Source organism: Amblyomma mixtum, chromosome 3, assembly GCF_055824585.1.
Source record: "Amblyomma mixtum isolate Tamu chromosome 3, ASM5582458v1, whole genome shotgun sequence".
Classification (NCBI taxonomy): Eukaryota; Metazoa; Arthropoda; class Arachnida; order Ixodida; family Ixodidae; genus Amblyomma; species Amblyomma mixtum.
The window spans coordinates 237089370-237108505 of NC_143014.1; the positions used below are offsets into that span (position 1 = coordinate 237089370).

A 19136-nucleotide genomic window follows, 5' to 3' on the forward strand; every position below is an offset into this window, starting at 1 on the left:
GCGGGTGGGGAGAACTGAAAGAGGAACTGAAAAAAATCCAATGTTTAATTGCGATGCAGGAGGAAGTCCTCTGAATAAGTTGCTTAGCACAGGCTGCAAAGATCATGACCAGCCATGAATTTCTCACCAAAAATGACATTGCAATGTTTTTGCGAGTCTTCTTCAAGGCCTTAGTGCCATCGCGTGTTAACAACGTAACGCTGTGGCCTGGTCCCTTCCTCACGGAACACACCGCGACCATTGGTCAGGTCCGCTCACACACGATAAACTTAAAGGGCCGAGGAACAACCCAGAGGTCAGTACTTTCTCCAACACTGTTGCACGTCGCCATGGCAGGGAACCACCGCTCCCTGACCGCACCTCCCGCGTTCATCGTGGCATGTACGCGGGCAGTGTGATCATTTAGGTCACGGATGGCTCCGATCGCAACCTGCAAGACGCACCCCGGGAATCCTTACACTGTAAAATCAACGCAAATGGGAGTTTAAATGGTTGGCGTCAACCTTTAAACTCCATACGCGGAAACAGTCATTTCATCAATAGTGATTAAAAACGTGCTAAATATCTATTTCACTCCCTACATTGAATAATGGGGGATAAAGAAAGATTCTCCTCAGTAAAGCTCCAATTTTTAAATGTTGTTTTTTGGTCTCAATGCACCCCAAGTCCCCAATAGAGTAAAAAAAACATTTTCCGCCGTCCGCCACACCTCCTATAGCGTCTAGTTTCCTCCTGGTCAGTCGTCTGACAACGGTGGGGACTGACGACCCTTGGTTTCCATCGTCGTTGAATCTCTACTAACTTCTGCTTCACGAGCGCCTGCCGCGGTACAAGGTATCGGCTCGTCGCCGTTTTCCGCTGCAGTAAGCTACATAATTGAACTGCTCCTATGAAGCCTCCAGTGCTCTAACCATACTTAACCTTCTTTTGTCAGGGTCGCCACCCCGTTACAGCCCCCGCTTAGGCCTAGCTCTCACAGCATTTTTAAGTGTAGTTCTCGCGGTGTGCTGCAGCAGATTCCAACGCGCTGCATAAACATGGAACTGTGATGGAACATCGTTTCAACACTGAGCTCTAGATTGAGCTGATGAGGCTGCATTTTTCCTCGCTTATATTGAAAAGCGACGACTTATAGAAGTGAATATAAAACCATACGCTGGCACACCAATCTACCTTCAATGGTGTTTTCATTTTCAACTTATTCTGCTGTGGTTTTTAGTGAAATATAGCACGGTGCATGACCGTGAAAACTACCCCATGACTACTTTTTAGTTACTATTCATTCTAATGTTAGGTCCCTCCATCTGTGAACATAGACAAATAAACGAGCTCGTACAGCAAAACCGGACTTCAAGCATATGACTCCCGCCGCCTGCGCCCACGCCGCCGCTTGGCTAGCAGACGACGGAAAGAACGTGCGACGCGGCGTCACATTAGGACAGCGCAATTTCCAAATTTGGGTTGGAGGCGGCCCCCGTAGCTAATGTCCCTTTCCGCCGCTGGCGCTGCGGCAAGAATGAGCCGGAATGAGTATAAATAAACGAGACGCCATTTTTGGGTTCTATTTCTGTGGGCAGTGAGAATGTTATTTCCTTGTACTCCTAAATACCTGCCTTGTATGGGGGAGTAAATAAAATACTTCATTTATTTAGAGTAAATAAACCTCCTTTTGGGTTCTCGCGAGAGGACAAGCCATTTACTCCCGTTTGGGCGTTTTTTTTTTGTTACCAGTGTATGATTGCCCCGCTGACTCGATAACCACGACGGCACTCGTACAATTTTTTTCTTTACTTGATGAAAGTACACCCACCCTGACGGGCTTCAAATCAGACTTAACCACGTCGCATCGCGCAACCCTTCATAAACAATAACACAGGCATACAGCTCTCACTTTGTCACCGCATAATCCGGGAGACACACACATGCATCGAGGAAAGGGAGCCAGGCAGGAGGTCGATCCTGCGCAGCATATACTTAGGGTTATTCGTTTTCGGGTAAAACCCGATTTTACCCGATTTTTGCGCCCCGAACGTGTTCCCAAAATATCGGGTAAAACCCGATTTTTCCCCATTTCTAAAACAATTGTGCCCACGGAATTGCTGTGCCTCCAGTCTCAGACAAAGAAAACCAGTTGACATAGAAGAAACTGGGAGCCGTACTCGGTCCGTTCCGGAAGCGGCTGCTGAGTGAGTCGTTTGATGACTACCGACCTCTCTGTATTTCCGTGATGGACGGTGTAGGCTCGCTTCGCGAGGAGTTTAACCACTACTTGCTTGAAGCAAGCTCCACAAATGGTGTTGAAGTGATGTGGAACGACGCAACTGGGCGTTACCCAAGGCTAGCAAATGCGGCGTTGTCATTGTTGTGTCTAGCTAATGGCAGCTGTGACGTTGCGCGAACGTTCTCTCAGCTAAGGTACCTGCAGAGACCAGACAGGTCTCGGATGGAAACCGAGATGTTGCGCATGCAGATGATTATTTATTCAAAATACCCCAAAGGCCCTCATTTGAGGGTATTACATGCGGGGGGGGGAGTAAGTACAAAGCATTGTTGTAAGGTTAAAAATATTGCACTAAAATAAAATAGAAATCACAAAATATTAATCATAAATAGGCATTCACAGAAAGGGTCGCAACAATGCACATAACAGCAAAATTTGAGCATAAATAACAGCACCGCTAGAGAAAGAAAAAGACGACACTGGAAAAGGTGCGCTGAAGTACAAAACAAAAAATATAAAATAAAAAGAAGACAAGGCGGAAGTAAAGAACGCTAAAAAAAAACCTTTTTAGTTGTTGAAACATGAGTGCATAAGATGTTGGAATTTATTTAGATCAGATTCTGTGGCAATTTCTGATGGCAAAGCGTTCCATTCGGTTATTGTGCGTGGTAAAAAAGAATAGGCATAATGGAATGACTGGCAGTTAATGCGTTTAACTTTGTAAGGATGATCGCGACGTGGAAAGATAACTGGCGGTGGCTGAAAGAATTCATCATGAAGGGAAGGATGGTGATAAAGCTTGTGGAAGAGTGATAGACGGGAAATTTTTCGGCGCAGTGCTAAGTTATCTAACTCGGCTTTAGTCTTCAATGAGGTGACGCTGGTGTAACATTAATAATCAGAAAAGATGAATCGCGCAGCACGGTTTTGCAGGGCTTCGGTGTTACTGATGATATAATTCTGATGAGGATCCCAAATGGCGGACGCGTATTCGAGTTTCGGACGGATTAATGTGGTGTACGCTAGTTTTTTTACATGAGTCGCGGCCTCTTTTAAATTATGTTTGAGAAGTCCGAAAGTACGGTTAGCGGAGGCAAGAGTGAGATTAATATGATGATTCCATGATAAGTCAGATTGAAGGTTAATGCCAAGATACTTGTAACTTGTGGTGAATTCTACGCTATTGTTATCAAGAAAGTAGGCGGTAGGAATACGTGGCTTGTTGGTGAAAGACATGAGCTTAGTTTTGGAAAGATTTAAAGGCATTAACCAATTAAAACACCATGTGCTTATCGCTTCAAGATCAGACTGCAGTGGCTGGCTGTCAGTGTTACAGGTGATACGTCGATAAAGCACACAATCGTCAGCAAATAGTCTGATTCTGGACGTCACGCAATTGGGTAAGTCATTAGGAAAAGTAAAGGTCCTAGTACACTGCCTTGTGGAACTCCAGACGTAACATTAGCGTAACATGAGTTAGAGTTGTTAACTGATGTGAACTGAATTCTGGATGAGAGAAAATCTGCTATCCATGCAATAATATTAGGGTGAATGTTCATTTGGGAAAGTTTAAGCAACAACCTTTGGTGTGGAACGCGATCAAATGCTTTAGAAAAATCTAAAAATATTGCGTCAACTTGAAAACCAGCGTCAATCAGTGCATGAATATCGTTAATAAAACCGGCAAGTTGAGTGTCGCATGAGTAGCCCTTGCGAAAACCGTGCTGATGATCGAAGATAATGTTATGATCTTCAAGGTAGTTGATGACCTGAGTATGTATAATATGCTCGAGTAATTTACAAACTGTACTTGTTAAGGAGATGGGACGATAGTTAAGCGGAGAAGCACGATCACCTGATTTGAAAATGGGTATTATCTTAGCTATGCGCCAGTCGTTAGGAATGGTGCCAGTTGATAGCGACTGGGAAAATAATGCGGTTAACATGGAACAAATGCTATGTGATGTATTTCTTAAAATTTTATTATTGAAGCCCATATGATCAGCGCTAGAAGATGTTTTGAGATTGTTTAGTAGAGATAAAACACCAGGCTCACTGATGACTATCTCGTCCATAGTTAGTTCCACTAGTGCGCTTAATGTAGGCAAGGAAGTAATGTCTTCATCTGTGAACACAGTTACAAACGCATCGTTAAGAAGTTGAGCGCACTCTGAATCAGGGATTGGAACACCAACAGAATCTGTAAGAGTGATGTCAGGTCGAATTACTGGGTTTACCACACGCCAAAAACGGCGAATATTATTTTTCAGCATAGAAGACAAGTCATGAGAAAAAAAGTTGCGCCGAGTAGATTTTAATAGTGCCTTATAATCCTTTTCACATGCTCTGTATTTGTCATGTGAACTCCCAAGACCATTCAGTTTTGCCTGTCTGTATAGTTTTTTCTTTTTGTTGTTCAGCCGCCGAAGACGTTGTTCAGCCGCCGAAGACGGTTGGTAAACCAAGGAGAACTGCTATCACAGGTAATGGTTAACATGGGAATGAACTGGTCGATGAGATCATTGAGGGCAGTTTTAAAAAGGATCCAGTTCTGCTCTATAGAGCGAGAGCAGAAATCATGCAAAAATTTATCAGAAAACATTAGTAATTCTGCATTAATTGCATCAAAATTTGCTTTGCCGTAACATCTTATTTTCTTTTTAGTAGTTATCTTTTTACTAGCGCGAAATTTAATGTACCCAGTGATATGTATTTAATAATATGTATTTAATAATTATGTATGTTAATAAGGACATGTAGAACGTCGATGACCAGCCCTCGTGAATGAAATGTTTCTTTTCTCAAAACTGACCGTTGCCTCTCACTGAGAGTAATAATTACCAAAGAAACGCCAACTTTTGCAATACTTTCTTGAAAGCAGCCCAAAATATAGCCCTAATTGTTGCCCACCGGTTAGAGCAAATAGAATAAATTATTAGTTTGCAAATTTAACCCGATAAAACCCGAATTTCGGAGATTTTCCACAAAAAAACCGATTTCTCCCCTATTATGAAGCCGAAAAATAACGCCCGATTTTTACCCCCGAATTTGAAAAAATATAAAACCCGATAACGAATAACCCTGCATATACTCCCCGCACCATACCGCACTGCTCTCTGAACAGGGACTTCGGTGTACGTGGGGGCTCTGCGTGGAGATCTCTCATGCGGCTCTTCCACGGGCTAAGCAGTCCTATGAGCACTAAAAGATCACATGGAACCTTAGAACCTTTCAGCGTAGGCGAAAATCTTGTAGTATAGAGCATAACTCAAAGTCCTTTTTGGCAGTGCCTTTGGAGAAGCCACACCGACGACAGGTGAAGCGGAAATATTTTTATACTTTTCAATGTCAAGCCTGACTGTGTAGTACAGCGTCGCCGGCTGAAGTCATGCACTGAAGATGCGGCCGCGGCTAAACGATAACCGCTGAAGGAGCGCTGAAGCTGCTTGCCATCTCTCAAGATTTGCCACTGATGTTCTGAATATCTACGCGCACAGTAGCTGGCATGAAAAATGTTTTAAGACGAGTATCTTCACAGCGCTGGCTGTTTGGCTGCGCTCTTGTACCGCGCACGGAATTGTCGCTACACACGGAGCTCCGGTGCAAAAGCCAGCATACTGAGTGATGCAGCTTCACAACGGGCCTAGTGAACAGTGAAGGCGAAATTTTACTTCCAACTAAGCCTTGATGTCAACATATCAGAAGGCGTTGGGTGATCAACGGCTCAGCAGATGATACTCAACGCAAGAAAGAGTTCAGAGTGGAGCAACGCATAGGAAACAGCGGATACATGCTGTGGGCTCTTTATTTTCTTTTTAAGCACTAGTTCATAGTTCGGCAATCTGTTTCTTTTATTGATTTATTCTGTTAGCGCCTATGGTTCCACATAACCGGAGCGGAAAGAGAGTGAGCGTATGCTCTCTATTTCGTAGGCTTCGTTAGCAGCCTGCGATGAATCTAGCTCTGCATATTTTGGCTCACTGTATTGCACAATATTTCAGTTTCTTCCCGCGTATCTTTCAAGTTTGTGGCGATCGCCTACATTTTTCATTAAGCCCCTCTGTTGCAGATTGTTCACCAGTGCCTGATCTGAGGGTATGCGCTACGTCTATGGCGCTAGCTTAAGAACGATCGACTGACCTTTCTCAGTACTTGACATAACGAGAAATTGATTCAACTTACATTCAGTTGCGAATTGAGAACCAAAAAAAGGTATGGCTTGCACAACACTGCTGGCACTGGCACAATATTGGTAGCACGATGCCTGGTTCCTATTCATAGTGATGGTTCAACAGCGCAAACACACGCAGACCAAGAAGGAGACAAGACACACACGCTGACACATGAGCGCTGTGTGTGTCTTATCTCCTTCTTGGTCTGTGTGTGTTTGCGCTGTTGAACCATCACTGTGAATCTACACCAACTAGCCCAATCTGCAGTTCTCCTGGTTGCTAGTTTCCGGTCTGCTGGCTATTTCCAAACTGACACTGGGACCAGAGCGGTCTTAACGCATGAAGCGCTTATTCCAAAGCCATGAATGATATACCAGTGGTAAATCCAGCGTGGCAAAAAGATTCCAGCGTTTACCTTTATCCTACCGAAGAAAACAGTGTATTCCCATCCCAGCTCCAGTGAAACTCGCCGACAGCCAGTGTTCTCAGCCATAACCAGCGCAAAAAAAAAAAAAAAAACGTAATGGTTTCGTGCTGGAAGACACGGGAGGGCACTGCTTTTGCAATAGGGAAACGAGTGCCTCCTCATGCCAGAACTGATGTTTCTCAGCCTGCGCAGCATGCCGACAGCTCAGACTCCTTTCGCAGTGACTTGCTCTATATATGGGCCCCCAGGAAAGTGAAGCATCATAAATTATTCCCATGTATTTCGTAGTCTTCACTTCAGCAATTACACTGTGTCGATAAACAATATACATTAACTGGATAAGAGAGAGGGAAAACCAATAAAGCACATTCATTTACATTAAGGGAAAGGTTAATATCGCCTAACCATTGCTCCAGGATATTTAGGTAAGATTGTGATGACTTCTATATGTAGTGGCATATGATGGTGGTATATGGTAGGTATATAGTGTTTCTGACTGGTATGTGGTACAAGTAGAGAGTATAGGTCGTTTTAGGAAGCAAAAAACGCGATGACATGTGCATACAGGTATGTTTTCATCTTATGATTGCACAGAATGGAGCTAAGTAAGATGTTCAAAAAAAAAACAAAGGGAGAGGACAGCTCCTTGACTGCCAGAAAAAACACCGTTCTGAAACCAATCCGGTCTAGTGTTTTTACAAACCCTATAGCCCACTCTAGTCGGCTCTCTTGTGCCCGTTGGCATCGTTAGCACGTCATTCGTGATTCCATGTGCTAAGTGTTTTCCTTTCGCAATATCATGCGGGTAACTCCATAGGTAGCTTGCGGCGTTGAAGTCCCCTACAACTAGCAGTGAATCTTCATTACCGGCAATTCTGACTTTCCCTATAATATTCTCGAACCTGCCCCTTGTATCCTTCTGCCTGCTATAGATCATTACGATCCAAGTATACTTGTTTTCTCTACGAAGGAGTAACGTTTCTTAGCAAGTGCATTCTACCTCCTCTACTTCCAGATCTGCGATTTGGGCCGTGTATTCGTTGTGCACTAATATGCACGTCCTTGGATGAAGATTAAAGGTCTTGCATCTAATTAGCTTCGCCTCCTAATTGGTCCCTTTCAGCGCTATTACCGCGGGTTTAAGATCAATGCTATTTCCATATTGTTGTAATCTGGCCTCTGTTTTACTAAATCATAGGCAGTTCCTTTGCCAAATTATTAGTTTTTTTAGTGATGACTATTCATCTTGTTCGGGACACTCCTCGTCATCATCGTCTAAAACCAGCGTTGTCCTTTCCTTATTTTTGCTGTCCATCTTAATCTTAAGGGCCGCTATTTTATTTTGCACTATGTCTCCGCCTGTTGGAGCTGATGTTGGTTGAGCTGCAAATGCGGGATGGCAAGTTGCATTTGCTCGAGGTTAGTACGCATCTGCAAACTTCCCTCTCTAAATTCTGCTTTCATCCGTATGATCATATTCTTGATTTCATTGAGGCTATTTTCGTCAAAGCCACTTTTTTTGGGTCCGGAGCTAGAGGGGACAGTCCTCTAACTATCGATTTTCATGGTTTTTTCTATAATTTATAATTCCTCCTTAAGGTATGCAAAAACAAAATGATCTATTGGTCACGCCCCGTGAATTGAAGAATACGCCCTAGTAATAAGCCAGATTGCAGCCTTACAACAACTGCTGCACATCAGTTTTAAGTGTTACCCGCAGCATTGAATCGGACCCGCAATCACGCGACGAGGAGTTTCGCCCGGCGCATAGTATCGTTTTACGCTTTCGCATTTTAGTAAATATATGTACAACAAACTGGCGTCAATCTTCTCTCAGGCCCCCTGTAAAGCATTAACTGTGGAAGAAGAATGCAGCGCCATTAGTATACGCGTGAAGCTATGCGTCTGACGCGAAGTTATCTTGGGGCAGATGAACCGAACACTAACAACACATGTAAACGGACAGACTATCTAAAAAATAGTCAGAAACAGAAGACTCTGGCAGTCCTTATCGAAATCAATGCATACTGTCCTGAACCCTTGCAGAGAGAGGCGGGGATTTTTATATACCGAAAGCTTGATGGCACGCCTGATTAGTGCATTCCATCTCGCCTCTTTGATACAGATCAGAAAGCATGCTTTCGCACTAAAATGGCAACAAAATAATCACTGAGTGACTACCCTGCAGTGAAGACCGAACAAGGGGCATCGGCGGCATAAGACACCGGTTCTCAAATATCAAACTTATTTGCTCAATTAAAACAAGGTGATCTGACTGAGCTGCCTGAAATAAAAGTTTCAGACGATATTGCGCAATGTACTTGCTTCATATTTTTACTTGGACCCCCTCATGTGCAATTTATGATATAATATCCCGCAAAAAGAAATTTTTCCAAAGTCAACTTTTTTTTCCTGCAGGGTTTTACATTTCTTGCATTCCGAAACATTTTATTGTCTTCTTTGCCTTGTGCAGTACGTAAGGAAAGAGTTGGGATTGGCAATGTCGGGACATATATTCAGAATAGCGAGATTTTTTTACCTTTTGGACTTTTTCTTAATAGAAAAGAAAGACAAAAGAAATTTGTTTGAATAGAATATGCATAAAAGCACAACTTCATTTATTCACGTAAAAAAAAACAATTCGCGATCATGGCTGGCAAAAAATATTTTCACAATTTTTTTTCTTAGACTATATATCTACAACTTCCAAACTTCAGATGTGAGCCACGACACGAAAAAAAAACTTTTTCCCGCGAAACAAACTGGAAGAACATTTTTCAACTTGCAGCATCTACAATGATTTTTTAGAAACAAATTGTAGATGGCGAGGGCAAATTCTGCGTCAATTAGCATGGAATGACTCATATGCCAACTTGTCAAAATTACCACCAAGGCTTCATAAAGCCAAACTTATGGTTCCCAAAGAGTGCGAGCAGAGAGTAAAGCGCTTAGTTAATCAAACATCCTACGCTAACAGTAGAGCGTTTGGGCTTCCTCATCCGAACATTCTGGGGTGTGTGGCGAAGGCGGGATCATCAAGCCAGTCGGTTCGCCCGTGCATGGGTGCGAGTCCGAGTTGGAATATAGGACAGAAACTGGACGAGGGGTTTTTGGCGCTGTGAGCAGCTAACGAAAAATATATGCCTCATGGGGTAGGATTCTGAGCAGCGCCCGCTTCGGTCACAAGGCTTTGGGTCATATCCTGCGGTCAAAACCAGCTACTGGGCGTCAAGCTCCCAAGGTGGAAACACCTCGGGAAGCCACACCTCGACAGCGGCCTGAACTGCTTTAAGTTTTGCCTCTCTGTCTTGTATTTTCCAATCTATGTGCTTGGTTCGGCTGAGTCTTGTCTTTAGTACCTATTAGTATGTTCCTTTCGAACCGCGCCAACTTTCCGAATGCGCGCCGATTTTTATGACTTTTGTTAAATAGTATAATTCGTGCTGCAAGTGGGAAGTGCTCAATTTTTAAACTTTTTACCTTGTAGGGGACCATCGGCCCAATTTGTCAATGCGGGTGAGTCCTTGGCTCGGAAAGAGGTAGATGATGATCACGACAGAGCGAGCACCACGCGCTGCATTCGGAACCTGGCGCGCGTAGGCGCAGCAGCGGCAGTGCTCGCCCTCACAGCGGACTGACAAAGCGAGAGGAGCTTCCGAAGCTAGCGTTCATTCCTGCGAGTTGTCACCCAGATCTCTCTCTCTGGATAAGGCAGGCAGCCATGCCCAAGCGCAGCGCTGTCCCACTCGGGTTCAGCAACTTGGCCATTGCGGAGGATTTGCCCAGCGCCTGGGACAGCGGCCCCATTACCACCTTCGTCGACTCCACCCTTGAGGCCTTCTGGGGGGGCAGGAGCATCGTGTCCCAGCCTCCGACACCTGGGTCCATCCGCTGCAGCCTCCGCGTGGAAGTTGTGGTCAACGAGATGGAAGAGCCCCTGCACCCTGCTGATCTGGAGGGGGCACGAGGAGACGCCCCGGTGTCCGCGCTGGTACGTGCACCAGGTTCTCAAGACCAGCGGCGCCAGCGGCCAGCTGATCAGGTATGGAACAAGTTACGGCTGTAGCCAATAAGAGCCTAAGTTATACTACCTGCTTGAGTTCCGGGACCTTTTCGCTTATTTTCACAGGTGAGGCAGCCGTAGAGATGCTGGAAAGCGCGTCCTTGCAATATAGATTCCGTTACTCTCGAAGAGTATTTCGCTGGGAATGTCGCAGTTCGTTTTAAGCCGGGGGAGGGGGTTTTTATAGTTGAATTGCTATGGTGATATCTCCATTTCATTAGGTAATGTTAGATTGCAAAGAACTCTGCGTACTTCTCACATTACCGATGTTTCATTCCCGTAATATAGGCAAGGGTTCTCGTGTAACCAGCTCGAAGTGAACATCACGGGACCACCCGTAGTATGCACTCCGCGGTAGGTTCCTGCGCCGCTAAAAATTTAATCGCTCGCATCATGCCGCACGTAGAGAGCAGCACCTGAAGTTTGTAGCTCGGTAATTTTGACTTCTAGTTGCGAGAAAAACATCACCCGTCGCGGCCATGGATGTCTTGAAGAAATAATTCAGTGTCAGCTTCTTTCTCTCCCAAGCCTTTTTACGCCGCCGCGTCAGCTCCGGAGTGCAGAGATGTGAGATCCGCCATAGAGATAAACGCCTTATAGCAATCCTCCCCTTCCCGCCGACCAAGAAAGTGTTACCTCGTTTAACGGGTGAGTCGGCTGTGCAACCAAAAATATGAATGGTGGTTAATTGGAGGTGAGAGATCTCGCACCTCCTCACGCGGTGAGTGATTGAGCTCTTCAATAGAACTAAGATACGCCATTTATTCGCATGTTCATATGTACCTTTACAACCAGTCAAAATTAATTGACGGATCTTATTAACACAACTTTAGCTCTCGCCTGTGCTTTTGCAAATTCTCTCGTCACTTGGGTAAGCCCGATGAGATGCTTCGCTAGGGGACGCAGGTCACCCACTCTACGTACTTCCTCTGATTACGGGCGGCTGAAAGCAAGAATAGTGTCGCCTTGATCGGCTAACCTCTGCAATTATTAGAAACTGAGAAATATTGGGATAATTTTATCCGGACACTCGAAAAAATATCGAGATGTTTCTTGCTCTGTAATATCCCCCAACATGACTACATAGGTCTATATTACCTGTTTCGTTTTCGTTACTGATAAGTGTAATGTGAAAAGCTTTGGCTTTTATAAGAACCCCAGAAACATTAGATTCAGTTTGCAAGCCTGTCGAGACAGCTTCGTGGAAAGATGGTTGCGGCTCTGAGCTCACGATATCGGGAGCGCAATTCGTGTGCCGAAAATTAACGCGACATATGTGGTCAATTTGAAGAGACACGTTCTCGTTTGAAACAGACAGTTCTGCCAGCCATGCTTGCAGTCATGCGGTTCTTTTGCAGCGGCAACATTGTAATTTTCGTTCCTTATGACATTCACAATATGTTTCAAGAGCGACGGAGTGGACGCGGAAACATCCAGTGGCACTGCTCAGCAAGCCAGTCTCCGCCATCGAGGCGCTGAGTGAAAATCTGCAACTAGCAGAAAACGAGAGCAGCGTTGTCTTCTTAGAATCATCTTTGTAAGGAGCTATGACATAATGAGACATGGCATGAGGGTGCAAAACAGCGATCATTATCACTTCGGCCTCCCTTCGAAGCATAAAGCGTAGGATTTTTTTTTTCATTCGTTCACGGTATACCCACTTTAAAAACCGCCGCTGCATAGTTTCTTCCTACTTCTACGGTTAACGCTTTTGAAAGCTTGTCGAGGTACCTACCTCTGCTGTGCGTCACAGAGTCATAACTCGCGTTCCATTCACGCTGCCGTGAGCTCTAATATGAATATGGGCTCTTTCTTGTACTGTGCTTCTCACTTTGTTGGCACTGTGGTGGAGGCCATATCTAACAACAGCCGATCGGGGCCCAATTCTTCCGTTACTGCGATCTACGATTGACTGACAACTAAGAGATCATACGCCAAGCTGTCACAGTTACCGAGGTGGCGCGTGTGGGCTAGAGACTATCACTTTATGCGTGCGAAGTGTTAGCAGTATAACGTCTTTTATGTACTGGCAGCAGCTGTCGGCTACACAAGATTGGCAGCTACGGCGAGGTAGAGTGTATAGCCCCAAAATTGTGAAGTCATAGTTCAGTTTTAAGCCACTGGCCCACCTCGACGTCTGACCTGCTATGCTGTTCTGCCGAGCGCGTGATGGCAAGTTACGTTCTCGATCATCAAGACTAAACTTCACCTACAAGATAAAAACTTTTTGCCATGCCATTCAACCGAGGATAACGCAAAGTACCTTGACAAGGGTAGCACGGACATACAAGCGGAGCTCCACAACAGCACCGTAACAGCTAAGAAAAGTCATCAGATGGACCTTGGTGAACGTGCAGTTCATGGCATTTGCACAATGGCGAGCTCCACTAAGGTATTATAACTTTCGCATGCGGGAGGTGCAGGGTTGGATCCTCAATGCCACCGATTTCCTATCAGTGAAACAATGGGTAAAAGTTTTCCTCTGGCCTCCTGCTCGGCTAATCTAGGGTGAAGTGATTGGGAAATGATCCTTTGCAACCAAATTGAGCAGACAAAAATACCTTGTGTCATGGCGGTCTTTGGCCACAGATACCCTTGCGCCGTAAATCTTTCCCGATGTAAACCAAGGCGCACTTGTGAGGGCCATGTGGCTTCTCGCCATGTGTTCGATATGAACTTTTTCTTTAAAGCGAAAGCTTTTTACTGTACGCTTTTTGCGAACGAGCCGCACCTGGCCCCGGCATACGTTTTCTCGTGCCACCACGAGATGGCGCTGCGGGCGCTCGCGCCAGAGACGGAAAAGAGCTGATGAGCGAGCTTTCACTGAGTTAACGATTTCGTAGTTATAGCTTAAACACTGCGTGGCGGGTGGAGGCAAGCGGAGGGGTGAGGAACGGTAATACGCTCAGCCGAGCGAGGTAATGCGCTTTCTTGGCGCTGTGCTGGCATTGCGCAGACAGCAGTATAGGGTGAGAGGAGGTGCGGACAGAGCATGCGCTATTGAGCGCGTCATTGAGCGCACATAGAGGTCTTTACGTCATACCGACGTCATAGCTTTAAAAGGAAGGCGCGAAATAGTTCCATAGGCACGTATACATACGCTGCATGAAGGAAGCGTTTTGAATGTAATAGAACAGTGGCGTCACGACACGGATATAAGTAGCAGTGTCTGGCGCCGCAGACATCAAGGGGCGCTCTGCGCTACCTTTAGTTGTGGAGACGAAGGAGGTGCTCTAGGATTCAGTTTTAGCGCAACTAAATCAGGTGTGATGATTTTCAACGATACAACTGATCAGGTGCTTACAATACAAGGCCACGAAATGCCCAAAGTGGCCGAATACAAATACCTCGGGATATGGCTAAACGAAGGGCAGATATACACGGAAAAGTATGAACAGGCTCTTAGGGCAACAGGACGAAGACACGCCAGGATAATGAAACATAGGGCATTATGGGGGCACAACAAATATGAAGTACGGAGAGGTATTTGGAAAGGAATAATGGTGTCGTGGCTTACTTTCCGCAATGCCGTTCTGTGCTTAAGGGCAGAAGTTCAATCGAGATTAGACGTAAGTCAGAGAGCTGTTGGAAGATTACCGCTAGGTGCCCACGGCAAAACCACAAACGAGGTAGTACAAGGGGATATGGGCTGGGCATCGTTCGAAGCACGGGAAGCTAAGAGTAAAATACTATATGAAGAACGCTTGAGGAAATACATGTAGGACGATGGCATGGGGGCAGCTAAGGTATTTAAATATATATACAGAAAGAGCATTGACTCACGGTGGCGGAAAAGAAGTAGAAAACTAACCAATATGTATGCCGGTCATGAGGACGGAGAAAGAAAGAGCATTAAACGACAGGTTAAAAAACGCGGAAGATAAAAATTGGATTGATTCAATGCAAAAGAAAAATAGTGTGGAACTATATCGATACCAGAAAAGGCAGATCAGGAAAGAATTTTTCTATGATAACACAAGAGGCCGTGCCCTACTTTTTGAAGCAAGGTCAGGGTGTCTTAGAACGCGCTCAAATGTGATGGCATCCATCCGGATGTCGCTGCAGGCACAGTCACTCTTCCGGAGGCCCTAGGGTTTGAAGATAACAATGGTCATGTAAATAAATCTGCAGCAGAAGTTATCAAAAAGCGTTTGGAGGATTGGTGGCTGAAAAGCAGAGATGTGGCATAAGGTTAGAAGTGTAGAAAACCATAGGTAAAGAAGATGGCGGATCTTAATGAGAATTGACAACACAGTTAAAAAAAATAAAGAAAGGGAAGCTCAGCATGGTGGCAATTGCCACGACCCCGTTTCAAAGGGGGCGCTCCCATCCATCCATCCATCCATCCATCCACCCACCCACCCACCTACCCATCCATCCATCCATCCATCCATCCATCCATCCATCCATCCATCCATCCATCCATCCATCCATCCATCCATCCATCCATCCATCCATCCATCCATCCATCCATCCATCCATCCATCCATCCGTCCGTCCGTCCGTCCATCCGTCCGTCCATCCATCCATCCATCCATCCATCCATCCATCCATCCATCCATCCATCCATCCATCCATCCATCCATCCATCCATCCATCCATCCATCCATCCATCCATCCACCCACCCACCCACCCACCCAAATTCACTAGGTAGTGGACTCTCTTGACCGTCTTCCAGTACACGGCCGGAAATGCATATGTGCTCCGCACTTTCCAAGCACCCCTATCCTGTTCCGTCATCAGGACCAGGGAACTCGTGAGGAGATGGAAGCTTATATCCCCAGCTACCCTATGCACCTGATTAATAACTATTTCTACTGTTTCTGCTTTCGTTGCTTCCATTTCACTTTTTCCTCCTGCTGTCATGTGCGCAATCTTCGGTGGGTCTCTGATTTTGTTTCTTCGCCTTTTCATTAAACCTTCCTTCCTTCGCCGCGGAGGCTCAGTGGCTATGGCGCTCGGTTGCTGACCCGAAAGAAGCGGTTTCGACACCGGCTACGGTGGCTGAATTTCGATGTGAGCGAAATTCCAGAGGCCCGTGTACTGTGCGATGTCAGTGCACGTTAAAGAACCCCAGGCGGTCGAAATTTACCGAGCCCTTCACTGTGCCGTCCGTCATAGCCTGAATCAATTTTGGACGCTAAACCCCTAAAAACCAAAATAAACTTTTTATTAAGACTTAATTTGCGAGTCAGCGCGCGTGATGTCTTATTTTTCTTGCGTACTCCGCCTAGTTTCCTGTTTCGATGCGATAGCCTCACTCTGTTCGGTAAAGCCGGGTATTGCAGTTTGTGCAACATGAACCACCTGCCACCTAGGTCACATGACCTTGTAACGTCATCGAACCTGCCCATCGTGGCAGCTGGCAGGCAAATTAACGACTGGTCGTGAGAGGTTCTCGGGGAGAGCAACCTGGGTCTCGCAAGTTCCACCGGTGGCAGAGTTTCGAACAGCCACCTACCGCGCCTGTGAAGCATCGCTTAACCACTGAACCACAACGCCAGGAATGGTGTGAGATCTGCCAACGATCTATAAGTTGAAAAAAATAGATTTTGAACGAGTAAACGAGGCGGCACGCAAAGAGGACCACAGGCCACTTAAGGGAGCCGTTAACGCCATCGAGTCATACCCTTAAGAAGGAGCTTGAGCGTTCCCTCATTTTCACTGTGGATATTCACTAACTATAGCCCAAACTTCTGCTTTGCTACACTTTCTCTGCCTGGACATCAAGGGGCAAAAAGACCCCTTAACCTCGATATATTGATACATGATGAAAACTCCCAATTCAATAGCCCCACATTACGTCGTGTATTTTAGGCCATATGTAGCTAAGGCTTTTACACTGACACCAACTTGATTTCAAGTGTCTATAGGCTTCACGTAACGATAAAAGGTAACGCATTTTCTGTTTCACCTACGCAGGGTACGGGGAGCGTCAGCGTTGTCACTTCCCGGGCCAACTGGAGGCAGGGCTCCTGTATAACGGCAGTTCTGCTGCCAGTACTTGTGGTCTTTGCGGCTACAGGACTCATATACGCGACCACGACGCAGTGGATGCAAGTCCACCGTGGCGATTTTTCGCGTACAACCACACGACGCTTCCACGTTAAGAGCACAGATCTCCCTCTCCTCCCTAGTTGTCACAGCAGAGTGTGTGAAATGTACAAGTCTCAGCTCGAAAAATCTCTCAATCGGTCACAAAACCCATGCAAAGACTTCTATCGATTTGTGTGTGACGGCTGGAGGCAACATCACCGTCCGCTGTCTGTTGTGGATGCTGCAGAGGAGATTACGTACACCCACGCGCTCAATGTCATTGAGAGGCCTCCCGGATTCGTCACAAGTAGCAATACTGCAGCATCGTCGGGGCCCAACGTCCGAAAAAGGGTAGCCGACTTGATTGCGTCCTGCGTGCAGTATTCTAGAAACAGTCTATACGAACTGAAAATGTTCATGGCCGAAAGACACCTCCCATGGCCTGCTCCTTCTCCCAAGGACCTGTTAGAGATTTTGCTCGATTTCTCAGGAAACTGGAACCTCCATTTATGGTTCCAAGCGACCTTAGACCTGGCACCGTACCGCAACGGGACGGGACAGCCCTTGCTCAAGATTGGACACAGCGTCACGTTCCGAGCCTGGATAGCTCTGATGAGTGCGATGAGCGGCCAAGGAAGAGATACCCCGCTGTCGCTGCGCTATCGGAAGTACATCAGAAGTGTGTTGGCTCTCTTCGGCATTTCCGAGTCACGAGCCGAAGAGCTAGCCGCTACTATCCAGACGATGGATCGGCTAACACTGGAAGTATTAGGGCCCGCAATGGCCGTTCCAGAACACAAGTTCCTGCGCATGTCAATTCACAACTTGACAGAAATTGCAACACCTGGCATACCAACCTCCCGCTGGTTGCCCCTTCTCAACGAGTACTTTCCCTGGGCGCGGCAATTTTCTGGCACCAGTGAAGTGCAAGTGGAGAACCTCGGGCTTCTCCGGGCTGTTGCTTACCTCCGGGGACGTAGGGCTGAGACGCGGGAGGCGCTTACCCTCAGCCTAGGCCTTCGGGTGGTTACCGAACTAGGGTGGATGGCAGACAAAGAAATTGAGGATGTCACGCTTGAACTTCTGGGTCTTCCCTGGTCAGCGCACACCCGCCGCTGCCTTGTTCAAGTTGAAAGTAGCATAGGCGTGGCTTGGTCTAGCCTCTTTCCCAAACATCAAGGCGCAGAGGCTCTTGTTCAGAATGTTCGAGACGTCCTAGTTAGTGTCGTAAAGAGCCGCAGCAACGCCACGCTTCAGCTAAACGCGAGAAAGGGGAGTGTCCAGGGGGACATCGACAGTTACCTTGTGACTGTATTGCCGGAGCCCAACCGCGGAGCAAGCTTTTTCATGATCTGGATGAGCTTGATGAATATCCAATGGCGGCTGAAGCAACGTGATTTGAACAACGTCATCAGACCCAGGTCCGTGCGGAGCCACACGTGGAGCCTTCACGGTGCACTCACTGCCTCTGAGGAGTACTTCGCATACCCTCTGTACCATCCGGACCTGCCGCCAGCTGTGAACTACGGCGGTGCAGGTAGGCTGCTGGCAGACGAAGTTCTGAGGGAACTTTTTCAAGAGCCCCTTCGCGGCCAGCGACAGGTGGGCCAGTACTACTACGTCGGGGATGCCATCCAGAGGGACGCGGCGAAATTGTTACCAGAGTGGTCCCCATACCACGTCGACAGGAAAGCACTGCTGGCGGCCCGGAATGCATACAGGCTGTACTTAAAGCGGCACTCCACTGGCTTTTATGCCACGCAGTCGTCGATGCTTGCGGACGACAGGCTCTTCTTCGTGGCCTCCTGCTATGCACTTTGCTCAAGCAGGTACTACATCGGTGAGCTGGACAGGGATGCAAGCTGCCGCTGCAATGTGGCCGCTGAAGCGCTCTGGGAGTTCAGGACGGCATTTGAGTGTGACATTAAAAACATTTGGGACTAGGGCCTGTAGTTGGAGCTGTTTTGTTTTAAGGCGGAAGCCTTTATTGCCTCGTCGTTGTAAGCAGCAGTTGTCAACAGAAATGTCACGCTTTGCAGTTGGTCGAAACGGTCGTGACGTCACAGTGCGCTAATTTCAAAAGGGGCCAATTGTACATTGGCTACTAACCATACAACCAATTAAAGGGATCATATAGTGATGTTCTAAGTAAGTGGGACCGAATTTAGTTAATTGCTTGCTTAACCAATGAGCCTAATTAACCTTTCTAGTCAGAC

The 19136-nt window shown here is 46.5% G+C and overlaps 1 protein-coding gene across 1 annotated transcript; it reads left to right on the top strand.

Moving 5' to 3' along the window:
• The first annotated feature begins 10541 nt into the window (after positions 1-10541).
• On the top strand, positions 10542-18864 carry LOC149354088 (endothelin-converting enzyme 2-like). Its single transcript, XM_089575929.1, has 2 exons — positions 10542-10862; positions 16807-18864. Exons 1-2 carry the CDS (start codon positions 10542-10544, stop codon positions 18862-18864), a joined length of 2379 nt encoding a protein of 792 aa, XP_089432055.1.
• Positions 18865-19136: the final 272 nt, after the last annotated feature.

Coding starts and splice junctions, on each gene's coding strand:
- LOC149354088 (XM_089575929.1), top strand. CDS start 10,542: ATGCCCAAGCGCAGCGCTGTCCCACTCGGGTTCAGCAACTTGGCCATT. Junction 10,863..16,806: donor GCCAGCGGCCAGCTGATCAG/GTATGGAACAAG, acceptor TCACCTACGCAG/GGTACGGGGAGCGTCAGCGT.